Genomic DNA, 26,947 nt, shown 5'->3' on the forward strand with positions numbered 1-26,947 from the left:
CTTTACTGCAGGGGGTCATGTTAGAATATTTTATGGGACTATCCTGAGTCCTCCCAGGATGAAATGCATCATTTAATTTTTAGCAAGGAACAAAAAATACTCAGACTCTTAACTTTTCTGGAAAACAAATATAACTGAAGTCCCATTAAAGCATTTACTTAACTCCAATTTATTGAGGTCGTATTCTTGTTTCTTGGCCTAGCCCCTTCATAACCATAACCATAAGCTGGTTAAAAGACTCATTTTTAAAAATCTTACCCCAATAATATTGTAAAACTTCAAACCAAAAATAATTCAGCATTATATATAGTTTGCAAAATACCACTATGGTAATAATGCCACCAATAGCAACAGTGAACAAGGGTTTACTGGGTGCCAGAAAGTGTGCCAATAAGCATGTTACAAACATTACCTCACTGATCTGCACAAACACCCTGGGAAGTAAAGGTGCTACTCTCCCCATTTTACAGATGAAGAAACAGAGGCGAAAAAAGTCACCAAGCTAGCAGAAAATCTGAGGCAGGCTTTGAACTTGTCTTCAAGATTCTAGGCCTGGCTCTCTGCCCACTGCCCTGCCCAGATGTTTCAGCAGCTCCAGCATGTCAAGAACACCACAATCTACCTTTCCTGTCGGCAGAGACTGTTCCCTTCACATACTTCCCAGTTCAGAGCTAAGACACTAACAAACAGGTAGGAGCAAACTATTTACCTTCATATAATCTGTTGTATGTAGAATCAAAAGTAACAATATAATATTCTGTCCGGAAAAGCAGGGTTTGAGAACAACTGGGCACTTAGTATTTCTTAACCCCATCTATTCTAGAAATCTAGAGATCTGCCACCGAATTTCCTACTTAAAACAATTTATAATTTTTAGGTACAATAGAAAAAAGGGTTTGCATTGTACTCAACATGATTCTTTCAATGTGTCTCATCAACCAGGCCTGCAATGGCTTTGAGAAAATGCCATGATGCCTACCTGCTGATGAACTCACACCCCACACTGCCCCCAGCCCTGGCAGATGGAAGCCTCCTTTTAACCCTTTCAGATCAAAAGGCTTGAAAAGAAAAAGGAAAGGCGTGCAAGTGCAAGCCTGTCAGAAGAACCTGGACCAAAGCTAAGTGGAGGACATTTCCTGGCAAAGAGGACCTCCAGCCCAAGACTCTGAGTCCGCAAAGTCACTGGGAAGAAGAGTCAGGTGGAGGAGCCAGGAGCAGCCTTCATTTCAAAGAAGCCAATCACTTAGCATGGTAACTCGCTCTGTGGGAGAGAGCTGCCTCAGCTGGAAAAAGGGGAGATGAACATGCTCTCCTGACAAGAAGCCCTGACCGTCTTGGCCACAAGCCCATCCTTCCTCCCCTCACAGCTAGGGGTTCCAGGATCACTACCCTTACATGAAGGGGCATTTTTAGGGCTCATAAGGGGCAAATGAGGAAAGCTAGTGGAGTGATGCATGGCATAAACATGCCTGTAGATCAAAAGGAGTAAGATAACCATACTTGAGCACATCCTGGTCACTACTGAAAAATAAGTGAACAGTTCCCCTAATTTTCCTACTTGAATGAGTAAATGAGAAAAGAATTTAGTAAAGCTTACTTTCTTCAAAGCCCTGGGCTCAGCATCAGGAGCCCTGCTCTTGAGGCCACCCCTCCCTTCCCCCCATGAGGGAGACAACACCCGGAAAAGGTCTTGGCTGTGGGTCAGAAGCAGAGCATGGGGTTATTCCCCACTGAGAGAGTCACAGCAGGGTCTGAAGTGGAGTCACTGGAGAGGGCCTGGGACTCTGTTGGCCAGGGCTGCCTTTTCCCAGCAGCCTTCAGGGTCTGCAGCAGCAGGGTCTCAGCTGCATCTCCCCAGGAGTGTCTTCCTGGGAAGATGGCAGAGGGCACTGGGCTGGAAGACTGGTTCTTCCCAAGGCTCTTGGGCTCCAAGTTTTGGGCTGTCTCCATTGTGTGCAGGGGGTGCTGGTACACTGACCTGCCTGCACATATGGCCTCCTGCCTCAGGCCCTTTGCTATTACATCATCATCTATTCCTCCATTAGTGTGTCCTGTTCTAATGCCTCATCATGGCAAGTGAGTGACCTTGGGTTCTCAAAGACCACAGGCAGCAGGTTCTCCCTCCCTAGGTCAGACCAAGAAATGTCTTGGCTCCTTTCTATAGCTCAGGGTCAGAACACATTTTCAAAGATTACTAAACTGACCAAAAGGAGGATGAAATTTTTGGCCACAGCAATTCCCAATGACCAAGGCAAAAAGGGGACTGCAACCTAACTTGGGTATATGGACAAAATCACAAATTTCTGAATTATGATGTACCATTTATCAGTAAGACAAGAGAACATTCTGGAAGTCCTGGCCTCAAGTTTTGGTTGAAACTGAAACAATAAGCCCCTAACATGTTCCTCCACAGAAAAGATGAGGCAATGGCAATATGCTGTTTTCAGAAAACAACAGCGGGACACAGAGAATGCTGCTCTATCAGCCAAGCGCCTGGCTTCATGTCTCTCTGACCAATTTTCCCCATTAACAGTGTTTCTGACCAAAGCCTGCGACTAGACTTGTTCTGCCTGACTCCAGAGAAAAGAAAGAGGAGCACTGGGTGGAAGGTGGCAAAACATGGCCTTTATTTAAAGAAAACCTTCCCCCAAAGGAAAGCTACTCAAATACGTTTTCTAGCAAAAGCTGGGTGACAACTTAGCAGGCTTCCCATTCAAATATGGGTGGGACCTGGTGGCTTCTGGGTCTACATCTATACAATCCTGGGAGAGAGGGGAACGGCAAGAAGGAAAGATGAGGAAAGGTGTTCTATAATCTCGAGAACCAGGAGGAATCTCAGCTTACTATCTATAGATGTATCCCATACAAGATCACTTTTCACCACAAAAACAAAGACACATTTTGGCAAGAATCCTGTGTGAATCATTTAAGATCTCAAGTTCAAATTCTGATGAGAAGGTAACATTTTCACCAGATAAAAGATAAAAAGGACAAGCCAACAACTTTATTTGCGTTGGTTAGCAAAAAAAAAAAAAAAAAAAGTCTGACAGGAAGCTAAGATAATTCAAATATTAAGAAAACTCCCATATCACTTTATGAAAGACATTTCTCCCAGTGAATGCACTTGGGTGTTTCCAAGTTCGTAAACCCCAACAGAGGTTACCAGGTGTTGTTATAGTCCCATGAAAATTCAATACATGTCATGAACCTTCCTTTTCACAGGCAAATGAAACCCAGGTAACAGTTCTCAGAATGCTTTTAAAAGAATAAAAAAAAAAATACACAGGATCGCAAAAGAAACCAATTATGGTGAAATATTTATCTAATATAGCTAACAATTTTCATTCATTTACTTTTATTTATCTAATAATAAAATTATTCAGCTAATATTAAAAAACAAAGCCAACCACAGACTGACCTCATTCAGCCCAGGTGGCGACCACAGCAGGTAAATAAGGGCATGATCCTTGGACATCAGAAAAAAACATTTCTCTGTGGCAACAGTTTCTAGCTTTCCACAAGCTGGACTATTTGCAAGTAAAAAGAAATCGAATGTGCATACCTGTACGGTCTTTTTAATTCTATGTGAGGGGCCTGGGTACTCTGAAGAATACAGGTCTGTTAGGAATAATGAGTTGATTAACGTCGACTTCCCCAATCCAGATTCTCCTACAAGGAAACAAAAAGCACTGTTAGCCACCTTACTATCACATGACATCAACATGCCCCTCACCTGACCATCCAATGAGATCCCTTCACAGGCCCCACATCTAAGGCAGGTACATCATGAGGGCAGTGTAAGTTATAGCTAAGCTTCAGTACGTTCAGCCAGTTACACATTCCAATTTGGAACATGAAAAATGACCTGAAAGGGGGAAAGTAACTACAAGTGATCAGGACAGTCCCTCCTCTAGCCAGGCTATCATTCCCTCTTGTTCAGATAACTAAAAGGGAGCAGGGAGGGCGCTGAAAACTTCACCGTTCTGAGACCCTCTCTACACTTGTCTGTGAGGACTCTAAACGTGAGCTCCTGTGGCGTACTAGGGACGCACTGCTGGGAGAGCTCCCCGATAACGTGGATACAGAGGCCCAGGAAGGTTGGCGGTCAGGTGCTAGCTGGAAAAGCAAAGAAAGGAGGTGGCAGACTCGAACTCATCGAACAGCCCAAGGCAAAGCAACGAGTGTTTCACAGGATGAACTGCGGATCTCAGAGAAGTACTTAATGCAAAAAAAGAGAGGAAAAAAGAAGTCTGGGGCTCTAAGTGACATGCAGCAATGCCCCATGGGCCTTCTGCAAAGCAGATCTGGACAAGTAGCTGGGATATAATCAGAAAATCCAAGAGTGCCCAAAGTTCCGAAGTCATCAAACTTCGGACAACGGTTGTCAAGTTGAGAGATGCCAAGAAAAACAAACTCATTTGTAAGCTTTCACAAGACAGAAACAGACACAAGCAGTGGTGAGAAAAATTAGAAATCTAAGCAAGCAAATAAATAGTCATCCCAAAGGCAGAGAAAAATGAAGTTCAGGGGAAGATAAGCAGGAGACATAGCAGGGCTTAAAAGGCTCCCAAAGGTTCGTCCACTTTTTGTCACCAATGGGAGTGCGGCTGCCACCTTCAATGTCTAGATCCTCCAAGAAGAAAGGCAAGTGGGAGGAGAAGTTGGACACAAGTGGATGGGAGATGGGAGGTGCGGTCTGCCCAAATTCATCAAAAGGAGCCTCAGGGTCCAAGCCAACCCTTCATTTTAAAGACCAGGAGACCATATGATTTGCCTCAGGCCCATGCTCTCTACCCGCCACACCATTCAGGCTCTAATCATTTCACAAGTTCCCAAAGGTGCAGAAAACATCTGGAATCATATTCAGTTTCCTTTAAAGGCGGCATGGATCAAGTCATTGGGTAAGCTCCACAGGGGCTACAGCAAACAGTTTATCTCACTGCAACTGAATCAACAGACACTATGTTCCAGGGACTATACTAAGCATCAGGGACACTAACAGGCATCTGCCCTCAAGAGTGTCCTTCACAATGGAGGCAAATATGAAAATAGCTAAGCTGGAGGCAATCCCAGAGAACGCATTCCCATTAAGGGGGCTCAAGGAGACTAAAAGATGGACGTGAATACCAGACCTGGGCAGAATTTTCAGATTATGGAAACCCAGGTGAACTCTGCCTCCTAAAGGTCTCTCCCCAAACACAGTCTCTCCTGACCACAAATACAACAGCAACAAGACTGCTGAGGAGCCTCAGAAGAGACAAAATGTGGGTTCCCAGCAGTCTCCCACCCACAGTATCCCCAGCCCATCTTCTCCACTCTCTCAGCTTCAGTTTCTCCTTGTCTGCTACTGGTGGCTTCCCTCTTCCCTTCCATCTTCACACACTCAATCTCCTCTACAATCCCTCCTTTCCTCTCGCTCTCCTCCCCGTGTCCTGCCTCCCCACCACCCCTGACCTCATCGTCCCCAGTGGTCTCTTACTCAACTTTTCTCAGTCTCTTTACCCTGCCATCTCTGCAGCCTCTCACCCTCATTATCGCCTTCCTCTCACTAAGGCTCCATGGCACTGCTCTCCTGGTCACATACCTGTCTGGCTGCTACTTCCCAGATTCCTTTGCTGGATCTTTATCTAGGTCATACCTAGAACTGCGGGTATCTCCCAAGGCTCATTACTGGGCACTCTTCTGGTTCTGTTCGTTCTAGCTCAAAGTCATCATGACCCATAAATTCAATGATCTCAATAATAGCTAAACTTTTACCCAGCGCCTACTATGTGCCAGGCACTGTTGTTAAGTGCCCTATATATGTATATTATTCCACTTATCCTCACAACCACCCTTTCGAGGAAGGTGGCATCATCACCTCCATTTTACAGATGAGGAAGCTGAGGTAATTTGCCCAGAGTCTCACAGCTAGTAAGTGCCCTCAGGTCCTTTTGCCCCCACGTACAGCGCTCTGCCCACTGGGCCACCAGGCTGCCTAGCCTAGCAATCAGGAGATTATCTTCTACCACTAGTTGGCCGAGTGACTGAGCAGGAAAGCTCACCAAACTACAAAGTGTAGGAAAGGTAAAACCACACAACATTCGAGGCCCTTTCAGCCTCTGTCCCTCAGAAACAAGGTCAAGTTTTGCTTTTACACGTCAAGTTCTAGGACCGGAGAATGTTCAAAGGAGCCACAAACCCTCAGGGAGCAGGATGAGCACCCTGTCATTTTACAGATAAAGCAACTGAGGCCAGAGGTACTACAGAATTTATCCAATCCCACCAGAATGATGAGCCAGCCTTTGCACTGGACCACAGCTTCAAAGCATCCACTATTCCTTCATGCTCTGTTTTCTATAGAAATAGCTGGCAGACAAATGGCCGCTATTTATAATTAACAACGAGAAAGTTCAAATTTAGATGAATACCTCTGAATCCTCATGCAAGGTAATCAGGCTGTCACAACTAAGTTTAAAGAGGAAAAGCAGACTTTGAAAAACCCACAAAGTTACTGAGCGACACAACTTGTTTTCGAGATGGTTGAGTCCTAGAAAGAATATTAAAAAACAATTTCTATTTTATTCTCGACATTGTGAAAGAGCAGTTATTTTTACCTGAACAAGCATAAATCCCTCCTCAAAAGAAATCTTCCAAAATTTGGATCCGCTCAGCACTCTCTTGGCTACAGCGAGGTGAATAAAAATGCAGGAGTTTTCACCTCAAACCAAAGTAATTCATAACAAAAGGATTTCAAGAAAAACCTCTCGTGCTTAGTGGACACTTAACAGACATGGGAACTGAGGCTGAGAGCCCGTATTCATCTCTATCGGGGTCAGGAGCAGCTTTTGGAGACATCTGCCGATAAAGACGGGCTCCACGAGGGGCATGAACAGCCCCCAAACTCCGCATCTCCTCCAGGTTTGCTCAGCGAGCAATCACAGCCCAGCTCAAACTGAATCTCATCGACAACACCTTCTAAAGTCATCTTGAGTGGAAGGGATTGTTCCCTCCTTTAAATAACTTACAGGAAAAATGCATGCCAAAGAGATCCACCAGCTTAAACCTCCAGGGTTCATTTGTTCCATGGAGTTGTTTTCTCTACATACACTTTACATGCTGACCCAAGTGTCTTGTATACAGAAGGTACTTGCTACACGCTGACTCATCATTCCCCGGCACAGGATTCTGTGAAAGCCTCATCAATGGCCAAATGGAGCATCAGCAACACCTTGTGTTCCAAACTTCAACAGGGATTAATGCAAATAGTCTAAGCATGTCCCCTCCCTTAGCAGGACAATTAGGTACCCATCCATCTAATCCAACAAGCACTGTCAAGCACCTACAAAGTCCAAGGGACAGAAGTGGGTGCTGGGACACAGACAAACATCAAACAGCCTGCTGTTCTCAAGGAGCTGGAGCAGAGGGGAGTAGAGAGACAGAAACAACATGAAGAAAAGTTATTTATCAGTGAGTGGTCTCAGTCACACCTGACTCTCTGTGACCCCGTTTGGGATTTTCTTGGCAAAGATAATGCAGTGGTTTGCTATTTCCTTTTCCAAATCATTTCACAGATGAGAAACTGAGACAAAAAGGTTAAATGACTTGCCCAGGATCACACATAGGTAGCGTCTTAGGCTGGATCTGGACTCAGGGGCCAGCTCTATATCCACTGTGCCACAAAAAGAAGCATTCTTTCCATTTCTGAATAAACACAGAAAAAGAAGAGAACAGGAAAGGGTCCCAGTGAGAGACTCAAGCAGAGCTGAAGCCTTCAGGGCAGAGCGAGGAGGGTTTTCATCACAGGCATGGAGGCCCAAATGTTAGAGAAAACCACCAAGCGGAGAAGCAGCGTGTCATGTGCCTATAAGATAGAACCCATCAAGATAAAGAGGAGACGAGCAGGCTAGGATGGGACAGGGAGGTTGGAGGCCGATTGTGCTGGGCTCCAAAGCCCAAAAGATCTGAAAGCAAAAGGAATTCATTGGCTGTTCTTAATCAGGGGAGTGAAAGGGTCCAGCCTTCGAAAGATCCTGTAGCTATGTAAAGAAAGAAAACAGAGAGAAGGGCGACGGTAACCCCAGAGTCCGTCCAACCTGAGAGGTGCAGGAGAAAGGGATCCAAGGGCCTAAGCTAGGCGTGGCATTCCTGAATGGGGACAAGGGGATATGGAGGTGACGTCACTTTGCCCAATCACGGCCTGAGCCTTGGGATCACCTCCTTAGTGCCCAAAGGGACTGAACAATAATTTCTCCCACCACTGATTTCCCTTTTTGTCCTCACCCTTCCCCCTAAACTCCCTCCTCACTGACAAAGAATGTTTTCCTGAGCATTAGAGGGGATACTATGAGGGGATTCTTATATTCGTTATGTTTGAATCTCAGCTGAACAGCTAAAGGAGGGAAAGAAAACAAGTGTTTATTAAGAACCCACTACGTGCAGGCACACACACAGACACATCTTACCTACTACCATAAGTGTGAACTCAAATCCTCTCTTCACAGATTTTCTGTATACTTGATTTGGGAGATTCGCAAATCCCACGTAGCCTTCAAGGTTTTTCTGTTGCTGTTAGTTGGTTTGTTTGGTTTTTTAAAGGAAAGGGAATAAAAATTAGTCATTAAAAAATTCTAATGCTAAACTTTTCTAATTCCCTTCCTTATAGTGATTTTTGAAAATTCTATAACAAATCATACATCACAGCAAATCCCACCAGCTTTCATATCAAATGCTGGAGCTTAAAAGAAAACACTTATCAGAAAAGAGCCCCGACGGCAGAGGACAGGCAAAGAGCTCGCTGGCAGCTGCACAGTAAGGAATGCCTATACACACCCTGGGGTGGGGGGGGCCGACGACAACGTTACAGAAGCCCGGCTCAGACCAGTGATTCTGCCTGACGAGCCCCAAGGGCAGTAAGATTTAGCGGCTAGAATTTCTCGATCGTTTTTTAGCATTGTCCAGTTGTTCAGAATGACTGTTCTGCTCCTTTAATTATACAGTCCCTTGGCCCACGATGGCTCACTCCCCACAGGCTGCTTCTCTTGAAATTTAGCCTAGTCATAAAGGGAAATCAAGGCACTGAACTCTTAACAATCGTTTCCCATCAAACTGCGCGGGTTTTCACAGCTAAGCTGGCAAGGGCTGCAGTCTGATGTTCCAAAAAGACTGCTGCCGTCATCTTCAGGGAAATCAAATTTAACCAAGCTGTAAAGCCAATTTTATCTCAACTTGTTAAAAATCTTCAATCATCTCAAGTGGGTGCTTCAAAGTGGAATCTGAATACTCCTAAAGGGTTATAAAAATAAATGTGATCTTTCACTTAGCCATCAGCCATAAATTTTTCATCTCTGGAGGCTTAAAATGACATCACATTCGTTAGCTTTAGCCTTAACGACCACATCTCACCAACTTACTGACATACTTCTGTAATGATGAGAAAACATTAGCTATATTTTTATTCTAAAAGTTCGTGTCAATGGGGCCCTTAAAATGTCCTTGCTGTTATTCTACCCAGGATCAACATGCGAAAATTCTAACTTCAAACCCATCACCACCTTTCTTTTACTGCTTACAAAATTCACTAACAAACTTTATGGCTAAATTTTTTCTCCAGTCAAGATTAAATATTAATTCTGAAATGTTCTCACTTCTTTTGACTGTTGAATAGTCCGTATGATAATTATGGTGGATATCTGTTATGTACAGAGCACGAAACTGCATGTACAATCTTTCCTCAGCTCACTTTTCAAACAATTTTACTTTTCAATTTATGACTTAATTTGGGGAAGGAGAAAATGTATTGCTTATACGACTAAAGCATTCACACAGGATACTCACAGCTACTTTGTAGAGAATACATTTCCATCATCCCAGTGTTCCAAAGATCAATGGAGCAGTTCCACAAAGGCGTGGATGGTGAAATGAGGAAGTCCAAGAGTGGTCATGTGCAAAGTCAGGCCAAGAAGTGTAATCCGATGGAACAAAGAAAAAGGGGGAAAAATCAAAGTTACTTACATGTAATGAATAAATCACTTAAACTCAAAATTACTTCCGTGAGTTACAAAATAAACCACAACTCTGTCAAACACAGCATCTTAACACCTCTCCCACTGTCAGCAAAAGCATAACCCACTCCTTTGTATTTACTGCTCTTAATTGGTACAAAAACGTGGATCTATTTGACAGGGAACCGGACTTCTTTTCTAAACGGTGAGCAGCTCCCCTGCTTTTCACTGCTCTCATTGGGAAAGGGAAGCAGGGAAATGTATCAAAAGGCATATGAAGTTACAATACATATTTTAAGCTCCCAGAATATTCAAGGAGGAGTTACTGGCACACCACCCCCAGGCAAACCAAGAATCCTAGCACAACACTATTTTATACTCACTGGATTAGACCCCACAGGATCAGACAAATCCAGAAACTGTGGATAAATTCATGGATGGGAATAAAGATAATGGGAGTTAGAAACTTAGAATAATGAAGATACAAGTAAGCAAAGTTGAGGGCAATTTATGAGATATAAAATGGAAAAGAACAGTAACACACTAAGAAAATAAAGAAAGATAAAAGGCAGCTTGAAATATGAAACAAAGAAGTAGTTAACAGCAGCAGGGAAGAAAGTAAACTCAACTTCAGGCAAATCACTGATGACAGGTTTCTACTCTAACTGTATCAGTCAATCACACGTATATTTCTTATATTAAGTGGGCAATAACATCCCTTTGGATTAGTATGGCATTCCTATCAATATGGGGACAAGACCCAAACGTGGGGTGCCCCTTGACCAGCTGGCACCTTCTCTACACTCAGAATCTAAGAGGGCTGCTGGGCCAGGACCACATGGTCACTATGGTCGGAGACAGAATGCAAACCCATGTCCCTGGCTTTAAGATAAGGCCTCTGTACACTACACATTACCATTACACGAAGGCATTCTGACTTAGAAAACTACAAATTAACATTATGTTTTATTGTGGGGTAGCTGGGCTGAAATCCAGCCTCAGGCACTTACTAGCAGTGTGACCCTGAGCAAGTCCCTTGACCCGGTTTGCCTCAATGACAAACCACTCCTTGCCAAGAAAACCCCAAATAGGGTCACAGTCAGACAAGATTAAAGTGATTCAACCACAAGAACAAAAATGTCTTACTGTATTTCTGTTGTTAAACATTTTCAATCTGGTCTCTCCACTAATGACTCTTAAATCTACTTAACAGCTCTAACCTCTAAAGGTACAGTGACCTCCAGGCTCCCATCTCCAGTTCCCTACTGAACATCTCGAACTGAACTTCAACAGTCCAAAGTTCCACTAACTATCCCCTCCCATCCAAACCTATAAATATATACATCTCTAGAAAGGAAAGCCTTCCCCAACCCCTTCCTTCCCCCTGTTAATTTTCTATTCATCCTGTACATGGATTGCTGTCTCCCCCATTAGACTGTGAGCTCCCTGGGGGCAAGAATTGTCTTTTGCCTCTTTTTGTATGCACAGTGCCTGGCACATAGTAGGCATTTACTATTCTGTCCTAAGATTTGCCCAGCTAAGCTTCGAGACTGACCATGAGGAAAGAAAATTTCAGACTGGCACAGCCACTCAGGAAGGCTTATCTACTAAGACATAACCTGGCCGGGAATCTGTTGGGAGACAAAGTACCCACACTCAGAGGAATGCTGGTCATTTTTAAATGCTACAAATAGTGTTCAATATTGTTACATACGCGCACACGCACACACACAAACATGAAAGGCATAACTAAAGCTCAAATGCGTCCTATGCAATAAACCTTCCAGATCTATACCCCACCAGAAGTACACTCCAAATTTTCAGAAGTCTTCAGGATCTTCAGTCTACAATGCAGCCATCTGTGTCTACTTAATGTGCCTGCCCTATGTCCACTTCATGAAGGGCATCGTGTGACACAATGGATGGCATTATGAACAATGAAAACCATAACTTGCTCAAGACAGCATACTCTCCAGAAATCACACAATTCTTTTTCTAAGATGACCAGAACATAAAACACTTGAACAAAACTATTTCACAAATCATATAATGTCTCAACATGTGCAAAACCTAAGATAGGAGCTTTAATGAAAACAGAATTGTGCTCGAAATGCTGGAATCTGATGCATTTTGCTACAAAAAAAGGCTCCCCTCTTACATTTGTATATAGTCAGAACATAAACACTTTTTCTATATAAAAAAAAAAAATTCCAGACTACCTCAACTTCTGACGTGAACAAGCTGAGCCTTCAGAGCATATGAAAGTCCACTGATTCGTTACCATGACATTTTGACAGGTGCCCCCTCTCATGGCTGTGACACATTTTTTAGTTTGTGGGTGAGATCAATGAACAAACATTTCTTAGGTGCCCATCCCACTTGGCTAATCCTCAACCCTGGTTGCCCTCCTCCCTCTTCCCACCTGCCCCCAAAGGATACAGCTGGACAAAGGCAGGGCACAGACACACACTGACCTTAACTGGAGTCTCCTCTTCAGGGTAATTTCCCTATTGACACTGATTTGCATGAAGTGGCTCTGAGTGTTAAGTCTCCAACTCTGCTCCACCCCACCCCCAACTCACAGATGATGACTTCACTGGCTACTCTACAAAGGCAAAATCAAAATGACTTCATAAATAAGCCTAAAGTCAGCCAGCCCAACCAGACTCAACCAGTCATTAGACACTATAGGACTACAGGAATCCAGAGAGTCTCTAGTCCAAACCCCCTAGAGCTGACAGATAAAGAGAGACTCAGTGCCTTGCCCAAGGTCACCCTGGTTACAGTAAACAGCAGAGCTTGGTTCTGAACCCAAGTCCTGACTTCAAATGCCATGGCTATTTAAGTGAAGGTTCTTTTGCCCATTAGAATTTAAACTTCTTGAGAACAGGGCTGCCTTAGCCTTCTATGGATCCCCAGCACTTAGAACTCAATAAATGATTACTCAAGTTTGGCCCAAAGAAGAAATTGGACAAGATTCCCCCCCACGCCTTATTCACTTACACATGAATGGGGGTTGGGAGAGGTGTGGACCACTGCATATTATGTCAGGTTTTTTTCTACCTAAATTAGTTCTGGTGAAATTTTTTTCTCTTTTTTAATTTTTAAAAATTTTTCTAAAAATGCTCTAAAGCACTACTGATTAGAGAAATGCAAATTAAAACAACTCTGAGGCACCACATCATACCTATCAGATATGCTAACATGACAAAACAGGAAAATGATCAATTTTGGAGAAGATGCGGGAAAACTGGAAAACTAAAGCATTGCTAGTGGAGTTGTAAACTGATCCAACCATTCTAGAGAGCAATTTGGAACCATGCCCAAAGGGCTACAGAAATGTGCACACCCTTTGACCCAGCAATACCACTTCAAGGTCTGTATGCCAAAGAGATCATAAAAAAGAGAAAAGGACCCACGTACAAAAATATTGATAGTAGCTCTTTTCGTGGTGGCAAAGAATTGGAAACGGAAGGGATGCCCACCAACAAAGGAATGGTTGAACAAGTTGTGGTATATAAATGCAATGGAATGCTATTGTGCTACAAGAAATAACAAACAGGCAGAGTTCAGAAAAACCTGGAAAGACTTGAATGAACTGATGCTGTGTGAAGTGAGCAAAACCAGGAAAACATTGTGCATAGTAACAGCTACAATGTGCCATGATTAACTCTGACAGACTTATCTCTTCTTAGCAATGTAAGAACCCAAGACAACTCCAAAGGACTCATGATGGAAACTGCTATCCACTTCTAGAAAAAGAATGGAGTCTGCAGATTGAAGCAAACTATTTGCTCTTTTTTTCTTCTTTCTCGTGGTTTCTCGCATTGGTCCTAACAACATGATTAATGTGAAAATAGGTTCAACATGAATACATATGGAGAGTCTGTATCAAATTACATACCATGGGGGAGGGGAGCCAGGGAGAGATGGGGAGAAAATTTGGAATTCAAAATCTTATAGAAGTGAATGACAAAAACGAAAATAAATAATTTTCTTAAAAAAGAATAAATTTACTAAACAAAAAAAGTAAGCTCAAAAAAAGAGAAAGAAACAATGAGCAGCCAGATTTCAGAAAAACCTGTAAAGACTTCCATGAACTGATGTTGAAGTGAGCAGAACCAGGAGAACACTGTACACAGCAAGAACAGCACTGTGATAACCAACTTTAACAGACTTGGCTCTTCTCAGCAATGCACGATCTAAGACAAGTCCAAAAGACTCACGATAATAAATGCTATCCAAATCCAAAGAACTATGGAATCTGAATGAAGATCAAATAAGAGTATTTTCTCTTTTTTTTTTTTCTCCTTTTTCGTGGTGTTTCCCTTTTGTTCTGATACTTCTTTCCCATCATGACTAATGGGGAAATACACTTAATATGACTGCACATGTATAACCTACCAGATAGCTTGTCTTGGGCACGGGGAAGAATTTAAAACTCAAAATCTTAAAAAAGTGAACATTGAAAACAAAAACTGAATACATAAATTTAATTTTTAAAAAGTCTGTTCTTAGGAATGGCTCCGTAAGGAGGGAAAGAAAGGAATGAGGGAAACTTAGGTGATGTTAATCATTCAGCAATATTTAGTAAAGACAAGATGTTAATAAAAACCTGTTAAAACGCTGATTGATACCCCAACATAATCTCCCTTCTCTCCCACAATATCTAGTCTCACTGTTCACAACCAACAATCCCTTCTACTTAAAAGAACTCCAAAGAAGGGGACCCACCAGCTTCTCTCCAAGGTGACACACTCCAATTTTAGATAAGTTCCAAATAGAAGGCCTACTTCAATCCTAAGTGTACCTACCTCTCCAACGTCTATCTCCTCACCAATTTACCAAGTCCTATATCTCAGGCAAAGAGAACAACTGGCATCCATTTTTACCACACTAGCGCTTCAAAAATTGGTCTCCCCTCCATATCTGTCAGTTCCTTCAACCCATCCCCTTGTGGTATTTCTCTCTCCATCCTGGTCAATATCTTCTGGTGTACACCAACTGACCCATATCCTTGCTAGAACATGGCATCCAAAAATGACCACAGATGTAGGACTACCAAGGCAGAGAATCATGGAAATCCCCTCTCTTCTTCTGATGAGGGACCACATTAATTGGACTGGCTGCTACCTCAGATTTTATCTACAATACATACTTTACAACTCACTAATATTCTCAAGTTCACCACCTAGAATACATCTTTTCTCTCCCATTCATTCCCCCACCCACCCAATCCAATCAATGGCCAGGTCATGTCAATTCTATGTCCACACCATCCTCACAGATCTATATCCTTATCTCCACTTAGAATCATCACCCTCTCCTATGGAGTAGGCAAGAACCTCTTCATTAGTCTTTCGGATTCCAATCTTTCCTCAGATTTTCCACCCAGAAATTACTGTCTCTTGTGCTACAGGTTCCACTTCCAGCCCGAACTCCATAGTCACATCATCACTGTAGAATGGGCCCACCATTCCCCTCTAATTCTAGAGGTTAGGGCTGCTCCACCAACAACTTCTGATCAGTAATTGCCATTGAGAAGCAGCTGCCAACCTGAGGTATCCCAGGAATAGCATTACTCCCCAGACCACTAAGCCTGTCCAATACCCCTTCATCTATCTTCCAGAGGAGCAACCTTTGTGGAGATGTGACCTGACAATCGCTGTTTCTGAAACACCAGCTTTCTTAGCAGCCACAGCTACTGAAGACGAAGAAACCAAAGTTCTTGCCACCAAAGACCCTGATGCTTTGTAAAAGGTCCAACATCAGAAATAGATATGGCATGACAGCAGGAAATGATATTCAAGATGACACATGCCAGCTTCACAGCTACGCTCTAAGGATCACTGGGCCTTGCCATCTGATTTGCTGCATCCCCTCAATAGAATATGAGCTGCTTGAGAGTGGCCTCCGTCCTGCCTTTGGATCTGCATGCCTAGCACTGGAACACAGTGCTTTCTACATACTAAGCACATACAAAATGCTCCTTCGTGTGTCTGTTTGCACATCTTCCAGAGTTACCAAAACAATCTCCCCAAAGCACAGCTCTGGCTCATGGCTCACCACCTGGTTAAAAACCTTCCACATTGCCTCTTGGATGAACTCTAAATCCTTCTACTCAGCAACCTGGCTACAGGCCACCTTTTCATCCAGCAAAGGCTAAATGATCGCTTGTGTGTATGGGGTGGTAGGGACTGTTTCCAGGCATGCATGAGCTGGACAAGATGGCTTCTGAGATTCCTTCCAATTCTAAAATTCTGTGAATTCCAGGCTTATATCACATGACTCCCTTTCATGCATTCTATGTTCCAGCTCAAATGGCCTAGTTGCTGTTTCCAAAGCTTGGCATGCCATCTCTCCCATCTGTGCTTCATACCTGGAATGCCCACCCTCTCATTCCATCTCTGTCTGTCTTCAATGCTCAGCTCTGGTGGCCCTTCAGAAGGAAAGCCTTTCCCAGTCCCCCTAGCTTTTCATGCTTTGTACCCCCACTTACCTTTCCTCTATTTCCATGACATATCCATTGCCCCACCCCCATCCTCCGCCCCAAGTAAAACCAACTCCTGAAGGAGGGGCAATTTTTTCAACACTGCATTCCTAAACCCAACCTAGCACAGAAGCATGCAAGATTGTGTAAGATTTTATCTAAGACAATGAAATCTCTATCTTCTATCACGTCCAACTCCATTTTCATATAAAATCTTGTCTTAAACACAGGCATAACTGACACTTGCTGACACAAACTCCTTTCATATATAGCCTAGGAGAAAAGTTGAAGAATTTCACTATTTACATTTTTCAAATAGTTCAAATATAATCTGCCTTTTAAAATACCTAGATTCACTCTCACAAGAGCACCAACATGTTACAACATTAAAGTGGCATCTGAACTGAGAATTTCATTTAGACTGAGTTCATGTTTGTTGTGAAAGCTCTTTCCCTCCCCCTCCCAGTTGAGAAAAGGAGAGGGCATTCTGGCCTGGAAAGATTCTGTCAACTTTTCAATTCAATAAACATTTATTAAATCCCTACTATGTGCAAGGCAACACATTAGTCCTGTATGTTTACTCTCATTCCTAGTTTCCAAAACCAAATCTGGATGTTTGAACTTTGGCATAAGATTGTTTTCCCATTACATTTTTATTTGAAGGTAGGCCTTTCAGACAATTTTTTAAAGAAATTTTTTCTTCTCCAACACTTAACATCTTCCTATTTTGTCATATTAGCCAATCTGAGAGGTGTGATGTGGTTCCTCAGAGTTGTTTTGATTTGCATCGCTCTAATCAACAGTGATTTAGAACATTTCTTCATATGATTATAGATAGCTTTAATTTCTTCCTCTGGTTTACCAACTGGGGAATGACTTGTATTCTTGTACATCTAACTCAGTTTTCTATATATTTTAGAAATGAGGCCTTTTTCACAGACACTAGTTGCAAAAATTCTTTCTCAGTTTTCTGCTTCCCTCCTAATTTTGGTTGCATTGGGTTTGGTTGTGCAAAAACTTTTCAATTTAATGTAATCAAAATCATCCATTTTGCACTTCATAATGTTTTCTATCTCTTGCTGGGTCATAAATTTCTCCATTCTCCATAAATCTAACAAATACACTACTCCTTGCTCCACTAATATGTTTATAGTATCAATCTTTATACCTAGATCATGTACCCATTTAGACTTTATTCTGGCATACAGTGTCAAGCACTGGTCTGTGCCCAGTTTCTGCCACACTGTTATCCAGTTTTCCCAACAGTTTTCATCCAGCAGTGAGTTCTTATCCCAGAAGCTGGGGTCCTTGGGTTTATCAAACAGTAGACTGCCATATTCACTGCCTACTGTGTGTTGAGTACCTAGCCTATCCCACTGGCCTACCCCTCTGTTCCTTAGCCAACACCACCGGTTGGACGACTGCTGCTTCATGACACGGTCCAAGATCTGACAGCGCCAGGCCACACGTCTGTCCTAGCTCTAGGAAATGACTGATCTAGTAGTTTGGTTGGCACGGCACTCAATAAGTGCATTAGTTTAGGCAGAATCGTCATTTCAACTACATTAGCTCGGCCTCCCCATGAGCAACTGATGTTTTCCCACTTATTTAGATCTGACTTCATTTGGGCAAAAAGTGTTTCGTGACTGTGTTCATGCAGTCCCTGGGTTTGTTTTGGGAGGAAGACTCCCAGATAGTTTATAGTGTCTACCGTAGCTTTAGATGGGATCTCTCTATCTCTTGCTGTTGAGCTGTCGGTAATATACAGAAATGCGGATGATTTCTGTGGGTTTATTTTGTAACCTGTAACTTTGCCAAAGTTGTTTGTTATTTCAAGTAGTTTTTTACTCGATTCTCTGGGATTCTCTAAGTGTATCAGCATATCATCTGCAAACAGTAATAACTTAAGTTTCTTCTTTGCCTATTCTAATTCCTTCAATTTCTTTTTCTCCTTTTATTGCTACAGCCAACATTTCTAGTACCATAATGAGGAATAGTGGTGATAATGGACATCCTTGTTTCACCTCTGATCTTACTGAAAATGCATCTAGCTTGTCCCCATTGCATAGAATGCTTGCTGATGGTTTTAGGTAGATACTGCTTATTATTTTATGGAAAGTTCCCTTTATTCCTATGCTTTCCAGTGTTTTCAATAGGAATGGGTGTTGTATTTTGTCAAAAGCTTTTTCAGCATCTATTAAGATAATCATGTGGTTTTCATGATCGATAATGCTAATAGTTTTCCTAATGTTGAACCAGCCCTGCATTCCTGGTATAATTCCTACCTGATCATAATTTATTATTCTCATGATAACTTGCTGTATTCTTTTAAGTAATAACTTATTTTAAATTTTTGCATTTATATTCATTAGAGAAATTGTTCGATAATTGTTGACAAATGTTGGAGAAGATGTGGGAGAGTTGGAACACTAATTCATTGTTGGTGGAGCTGTGAGCTGATCCAACCATTCTGGAGAGTAATTTGGAACTATGCTCAAAGGGCTACAAAAATGTGCATATCTTTTGACCCAGCAATATCACTTCTAGGATTGTATCCCAAAGAAATTATAAAAATGGGAAAAGGATCCACACATACAAAAATATTTGTAGCAGCTCTCTTTGTGGTGGCCAAAAAGTGGAAATCAAAGGGATGCCCATCAATTGGGGAATGGCTGAACAAATTGTGGTATACGAATGTAATGGAATACTATTGTGCTATGAGAAACGATGAACAGGAAGACTTCAGAGAGTCCTAGAAAGACTTATATGAACTGATGCTGAGTGAAAGGAGCAGAACCAGGAGAACTTTGTACACAGCAACAACCACAGTGTGCAAGGAAGTTTTCTGGTAGACTTAGAACTTCTTTGAAATGTATGAACTTAAAAAAATTTCCAATAGACTCTTGAGGCAAAATGCCTTCCACATGCAGAGAAAGAACTATGGAATTGGATCGCAGATAGAAACAGACCATTTTCTTCTGTATTATGTTTTGTTTTGTTTTACGGTTTCTCCCATTCATTTTAATTCTTCTATGCAACATGCATTTAATAGGAATGTACATGCAGAACCTATATAAGACTGTACGCTGTCTCAGGAAGGGAGTGGGGAGGGAGGGGGGACTGAGGGGGAGGGAGTGGAAAAAAAATCAAGATACATGGAAGTGATTGACGAACACTGAAAACAAAATAATTCTATTAAAAAAAAATTTTCTACTTTGAAATCAGTTGAATTCTCCTGAATTCAATCTGTTTCAAGTTATTCTGAGATGATTTTCTTAGAAACAATTACCTACTATATTCCTATCTCCACACTCCATAACAGAATTAAGTACATATCAATATATTTTAGCTAAGATCTTTAAAAAACCAAGTTAAAACCTGCTCCTGTCAAGCAGATCCATCTTTCTAAAAAGTTTCCCATAAAAAACTTCAATTGTCCTGCCCATGAATAATCCTCACTGAGTAAACTATGTGCTAGTCTTAAGGCTCCTCTGGCCTGGTGGAAATAAAGGAAATGTTAGGGGCCACCAGAGGACTTGGGTTCAAGTTCCATCTCTGGGGGCTACTTAGCCACTTGACTCCTCAGTCTCTTTCATGTGTAAAACTAAAATAAGCCTTCTACTGCTATTTCACTACTGAATGATGCTTTGTACCTCAAAAAGGATTGCATAAATGTGGCTACAACTCTGCCTCACCTTGAAGAAAGTCTGGGTACCTGAAGGCTGTGCTGCTGGAGTACAAGTTATGTTAGGTCCTGCCATGCTAACAAAGCCTTCAGGAGAGCCAAAGTGCTGGGATCCCTTTGTGGGGAAAAATTGTGGTAGAAGAGAAAAGGACACAAATTGAACAAGAAAAAGAACTATGCAGATAATTTAAATGCATATGGGCTTGTGATAAAGGCCAAAAGCTGAATAGAGAGGAGAAATCTGGGAGAAAATTAGGTTGTTCTATCTAACTCTACAGAATCCCTAAGTTTAAGAGGCATAGCGCTAAATATATAAAGTAATTTCACGATCATCATTTTTATTACATTGGCACACTCCAACCACACCCACTGAATAGCCTTCCAGTTATTTAAGTCATTCTTTATTTCTTTTTAAAGTGTTTTGTAACTGTAATTATTTTATGGTGCCTTAGATATTTCGTGCCCTTCACGTACCAAATGTTTTACACATTTTGTCATTTTAAATGGTGCTTTCTTGTCTAACCTTTCTATTTTAAAACACGTATCATTTAAGCCAATAGTGGAGATCTTATGCATACACAATCTTTTTCAGTTGCCTCTAATTTATGTTACTGAAAACAGAAATCCGATTCAAAGTTCTGGTTCCTTCACTCTTTTTGATTCCCTATTGCTCCTGACACAGCTGATTCTTCTCTCCTCCATACATATTCTCGTGCACCTTAGCTTAAGACCCAAATTTCTCCTGGTTTTCCTCCTAACTGCCGACCAGTCCTTTTCAATCTCTTACTTTGCGCTTCCTGCATCCTCTTCTCTCTTGGTACCCTTTTGACTGGTGACTAAATCTAGAGTTACATTATCTCCAAACACATGTAAACACGTGTCATATGCATAAAGATAATCTATATGTGTGTGATTGGTGGGTTTTAATTTACATGTGAGATAAATGGCTGGAGACCAATAGAGCTAGACCTCCTTAACTTCTCTCCCAAATACACCGGGAATGCTTGCTGGACAGCTCCACCTAAAAGTCCCCCAAGCACCTCACCCTCAGAAGGTACAAAACAGAACTGCTTATCCTTCCACTCCTCCAAACCAAGTGTCACTAGTTCTCTACTCACCTGGGCACAAGCCTAGATTGGATCCCCTTATCCAGCATGCCTCTTCTCCATTCCCTCCTCCATCAGCTACCAAAGGAAGCCTGTTAAGTTCTCTCTGACCATGTCATTAACAAGAAGTCAAGAGCAGTGCCAACTGGGGAAAAGGTAGGAGATAGAATGGTGTGTTTGGAGAAGAACACAGAGGTCAGTTCTACCAGGACAGAAAAAGAGCAGAAGAGAGTAGAATGAAAGAAATGTGGAAAGAGAGGTTTGAACCAAATTGTAAAAAGCTTAAATGCCATTAAATGCCAAAGAGTTGTTCTTTTCTCCTAGAGGCAACAGAAAGCCACTAAAATTTCATGAGTACCTAGGCCATGATAAGACCTATACTTTAATACAGACATGACAGCTGTGTGGGCTACACTGGACAGGAAAGTATGGAGGAAGGGAGATCAATTATAGGAGGTTGTAACCACTCTCAGGGAAAGAGGTACAAAGAGCCTGAAATAGGGCAGTGGCTCGTGTTAAGTACAGAAGAGGGAACAAGAGATCAACCATTGCCTGTCCAGGATGGAGGGAGAAAGGAGACCTGGGTGACTGGCAGGGAAGTTAAGCGGGGGAGGGCTCCTTTTAGGTATAGGATGCTCCTAAGATGGCTGCTGAGGTCCCTCCCAACTCTCCAATTGCACAATCCTATAACTGGAAGAACTGTGCCACTCCCAAATCAACTCCCAAAGTGGGTCAGTTTTCAATGAACATTTGTCCCTCAAAAAAGGTAAACTTCCTGAAGGTAGGGACCTTTTTTACCACTGCACTTTTTCCGGCTAGGTGAGAAAGACATAGATCAGGGACTAAACAAGTATAGATTCCTCTTGCCTAATTTTCACCAGTCACCTTTCCACCTCTAGCATTCTGTCAAACTTCCCTCTCTGCCTAATGTCCTGCCTTCACTAGAGCAATTCTGGGGCTAAGACCCTTGCATCAAACAACAGGCACTTATAAACACTTGCTACAGAACAGACACAGTGCTAGCAGCTGGGATACAAAGCAGAAATTCAACATCCCTGAACTGCAGCTCCTATTCTAGGGGGGAGCCAATCCAGACATGTATTCAACATATCCAGAAAACAGACGTAACAAGGTGAGTCAGGACACTCCTCCCTAGCACCGACACAATCGATCTTCCATCTCCCATCTCCTACTTTGAAATGGATGTCCTAGAGACACCTTTAAGCCAACTGGCCTGAATGAGCTCAGTTCTCCCATTCCTAACTTCTCTCTTACCCTCCAGGGTACCAGCAGCAGCCTGCTTGTCACACAGGCTTGCAGACAGCTGTCATCCCCCATTCTCTCTCACTCTCCCACTGCCATATCCAATCAATCATCAAGTCCTATTGTTTCTACATTCCTAATATCTCTCAAATATACTCCCTTCTCTCCTATGAAACTGCCACTGGTACAGGCCCTCCACACCTCATGCCTGTGGGTTGGTGTCTCTCCCCACTTCAATTCATCCTCCACTCAGATAGCAAACTGATCTTCCTAAAATGACTCCCATCACCTCCTAGTTGGTAAACTCCAGTGGCTCCCTATTACCTCCAGGATCAAACACAAAATGCAGTGCCTGGCATTCAAACCAACCTTTCCAGTCCTCAGCCAGGGGTGGGGAACACACGGGGCCTTCTAGATCCTTGGGTGTGGCCTTTTGTCTGAGCCCAAGTTTTACAGAAAAAATCCTTTCATGAAGGGGATTTGTTCTGTGAAGTTTGGATTCAGTCAAAGGGCCACACCTGAGGACCTGGAGGGCCACATGGCCTGAGACCAAAGATTCCTCACCCCAGACCTTGCTCTTCTTCACATATTCCGAAATCCAGTGACATGAGCTTCCTGGATGCTCATGAACCAGACTGAGCATTTTTACTGGATGTGTCTCATGCCTGGACACTCTCCCTACTCATCACCACCTCTCAGCTTCCTGAGACTGGTCCCAGTACATCCTGGAGACATTCTATTTATACAATTATTTGCATGTCATCTCCCCCATTAAAGTGTGAGCTCCCGGAGAGTAAGACCTGGTTTTTCCTTTCTTAGCAGGTGTCTGGAACAGAGCAGCTGACGGTCTGATGGGCTGATCACACAGCTCCCCTGCTGCTCATCCTTCACCTCAGTTTCTTGGAATCACTGGTTTCCTTCAAATGCCATCTCTGACACAAAGTATTTCCTCATTCTCAACATACCCCCCCCCAACATCCTCTCTCCACTAACCACACTCTATTCATTTCGCAGATTCATGTACTGTGCAGGTTGAAGAGAAGCTACTGAGGACAGGTCCTTTCTGCTTTAACCTTTGTATTCTCCATCACTTAAAACTGCTGGAATTGGTGGAGACCAGGTGTTCTAGAACTAGAGAATCCACTGGCAAATTTTTCAGTGAGTTGTTGTGTGCTATGATTCAGGGATTGGTTTATGGCTTGGTTGGGTGTGTACAGACTTGAGCAATTGCTGGAGAAAATGTCAATAATGCAGATCAAATTGAACCCATCTTCTTCTCCCATTTACCAGCACACTCCTAAGTGGAGGTGATGAGGAGATGCTTCTTAGTCATGGATGATGGCCAAGGCTAAAACCTTGGAAATGGGAGTCCTGGGTGTCTTGGGGAAAGGCCCCAGCTGGGTTAACTGAAGAATGTAGGAAGGGGAGTCTGGTAGAGTTTACTGAGTAGGACAGTAGGGTGACCATCAAACCTCTGATTAAGGAAAAGAATTTTGGCAGCTCTAGGGGCAGCAGGGAGAGGGGGGAACAGCCCTGACTCCTGACTGTCCTCAAGGAGCTCATGATTGAAGGCAAAGACAAAAAACAAACTACATACAAAAAAAGGGGGGAAATAAATACAAGATGGAAGACACTAGAATTAAGAGGAGTCAGGAAAAAATTTCTTGTAGAAAATGGAATTTTAATTGGAACTTACAGGATGCCAGAAGTCAGAGCAGTGGATAGAGAGTGTTTCAGGAACAGGGGGAACAGTCAGAGAAAATGCCTGGAGCTGAGAGAAGACTGTTGAGGCAGCAGGGGGATGGGCTCTGAAGGGTTCTGTAGAGATGAAAGAAGGGAGCTCACAGCAAATCCCAAAGTATAAGAACAAGATCTTCAGCTGAGAGGGCTTCGGGGGAGACTTGAGGTGAGAATTTTGCAACAGTCACTATGGAGGATAGGACAGAAAATGAGAGAAGAGTGAAAAGGACTGCCTTGCTGTAGAGGGTTTGCTTGAGAACGTGGATTTGTAATGGATGTAGCCTAATTTACTCCAGCTTAGTCCAATAGTATATCAGCAGAAGAGAAGGTAAATGGTGAGAATGATCCAGAATTAGGGTTTGGCAAGTTAGGAGCTGGGACAGATAAGACCAAAGGGTTCAAGAGCAGAAGGCAATGTAGTGTCAAAATGATTAACTACAGTATAGAGTCAAGATGACAAAGGGAAGGAAGAAAGTGAAGTCAGAGGGGTCAAAGGTCTCAGTAAGGACATGGTCAACAAAAATATATTAAGCACCTACTATGTGCCAGCCACTGTGCCAAGCATTAGGAATACCAAAAAAGGCCAAAATCAGTCATTACCCTCAAGAATTGTATAATCTAATGGGGGAAACAAAAGGCGAACGACTCCATGCACCCAAACAAGCTCCATACAGGTTAAGTAGGAAATCATCGTTGGAGGGAAAGTATGAGAATGAAAGAGGATTGGGGAAGGCTGTATAAAAGGTGACCTTCTGGTTGGAAGTCAGGTGAAAGAAGGCAGATGAGAGAAAGAAGCCAGGAATGGGAACAGCTAATGAAAATGCAGGGGATGCAAAAAATGGAGTTCCTTGGACAAGAAATAGCAAGGAAGCCAGTGTCTGCTGCTGTATCCTGGAGTGTGTAGAGATGAACAGGGTGTTAGAACTTTGCAGATGCAGGGAGGGTCTGGGTTACAAAGGATTTCAAAGCCAACCTAGAGGTCACAAAGAATCATTGCAGAGTCTTGACTGGGGAGGTGACACAGTTAGTTAGGCCTCTGGCAGTCAGGCGGCAACACAGCAGGCTAGAGTGCCAGGCCTGAAGTCAGGAAGACTTACCTTCCTGAGTTCAAATCAGACCTCAGACATTTACTAACCTGTGTGACCCTGGCCAAGTCTCTTAACTCTGTTTTCTTCAGTTTCCTTGTCTATAAAATGAACTGGAGAAGGAAATGGCAAACCACTCCAGTATCTTTGACAGGAAAATCCCACAATGGGGTCATGGAAAATGAAAATGACTCAACAACAAAATGATTAAACCTACATTTTTAGAAGATTAATCAGAAAGGGGAGTGGAAGATGCCTTGTAGAGGGTAGAGACCTTCTACGGGAACACCAACCAACCAATGCTTCTAATAGTGCAGGTGGGTAGTGATGAAGGCCTGCACAAGGGAGGGGCTTTGGTGCTACAGGACAGAAGTGGGGCAGTGAAAGAGATTCCAAAGGTAGAGTCAACAGACTACATGAGGGGAAGGATGAGACAAAAGTCAACAAAGTGACTCCTAGGTTGCAAGCCTGGGTAACTGGGAGGGATGATCCCAAGTCTCCACAAAGAAGGTAAAATTCTGTATAGAATACTCCCAAGTAAACTTGAAAACATCTACATTTTTTAGAAGTATTTCCATCCAATGTGATTTAAAATGTAAAAATTTTGGTGCCTAATGAGCTTCAGTTATCCCAAATATTCAATTAAGTAGAATATTCGTTTATGTGAACAGTTCATTCCCTTTGGTCAGATGTGGTCACAACAATCTAGGTGAGAGGGAACAACTGATGAACTCAGAATGCACATCAAAGCGTCCTTTTTTTAAACTGTTCATTTTTATTGTCTTGTCTGAATTTTCTTTTGCAACATGGCAAATACAGATATGTTCTGCATGACCTCCCATGTGTGATCAAAGTCAAAGTGCTTTCCTTCTCAAGGACACTCAAGTTTAAAAAGTGATTGTTAAAAATTGTTTTACATGTAATTGGGAAATATTTCATGAAACAAAACCATCTCTGTGGGTATCGTTCTCCTCCTTCCTTGGTACTGATTCCAATATAAAAACGAGACAGTCCTTGCCTACAAAGCACCTGCGGCTAGCTGAACTCTGCTGTATTTGGAGCTCCCACTCTTGGCTCGGCGAGGATTTCCCTCTCCCTGTCACCTGTCAGTTTTATTTGAAATGGTTATTATGGTGCTGCTTCAACTACTTCTTGAGTTTAAAATGCTAAATACACCCCAAACCTAACAGTAGTAAAAAAAACAAAGAAAAACAAAAACCTAACAATCAAATTAGGAACGTCTTCTCAAGTTTTAAACATGCGAACTATCTCTGACTCATTCGTGTCTCACGTACGTCACAGAGTGGAAACCTCAACTACATGAGCGATTAGCAAAATGTGCTTCTCAAAAATGTTTAGTATTTTTAATCAAAATGTGGCTAGCTTAGATTTAGTTCTATACTGGGTCCAATACCATTTTAAATGTTTTTAAGTTTAAAGTAAAAATTATTTTGACAGTTACTGCTTCGAAACACAAACTGAAGAAATTTTCCAGAAGTACCATTCTAGCAATGCTGACAGTGCTGAATTCACGGTCATGGCTGGAGGGGCTCTCACCAAAGGACCTCCAAAGTCCTGTCTGGAGGGCTGCAGGG

General features: G+C 42.5%; 1 protein-coding gene across 4 annotated transcripts in view; it reads right to left on the reverse strand.

Annotated features, from left to right (window-relative positions):
* The window catches only part of SEPTIN7 (septin 7), a 64,796-nt gene that overhangs the window by 30,386 nt on the left and 7,463 nt on the right, over nt 1-26,947 (reverse strand). For 2 of the 4 annotated variants that reach the window (XM_072599150.1, XM_072599149.1), the window contains exons 2-3: nt 8,445-8,547; nt 3,563-3,669 (exon numbers count right to left, since the gene is read on the reverse strand). In XM_072599150.1, coding sequence (XP_072455251.1) covers nt 3,563-3,669; nt 8,445-8,454 — 117 coding nt within the window. In that variant the 5' untranslated portion in view covers nt 8,455-8,547. Of the gene's footprint in view, nt 1-3,562; nt 3,670-8,444; nt 8,548-9,626; nt 10,395-26,947 lie in introns of those variants that run through there. The other 2 variants (XM_072599148.1, XM_072599147.1) reach the window with 2 other exon arrangements.

This window comes from Notamacropus eugenii, chromosome 3 (assembly GCF_028372415.1).
Source record: "Notamacropus eugenii isolate mMacEug1 chromosome 3, mMacEug1.pri_v2, whole genome shotgun sequence".
NCBI lineage: Eukaryota > Metazoa > Chordata > Mammalia > Diprotodontia > Macropodidae > Notamacropus > Notamacropus eugenii.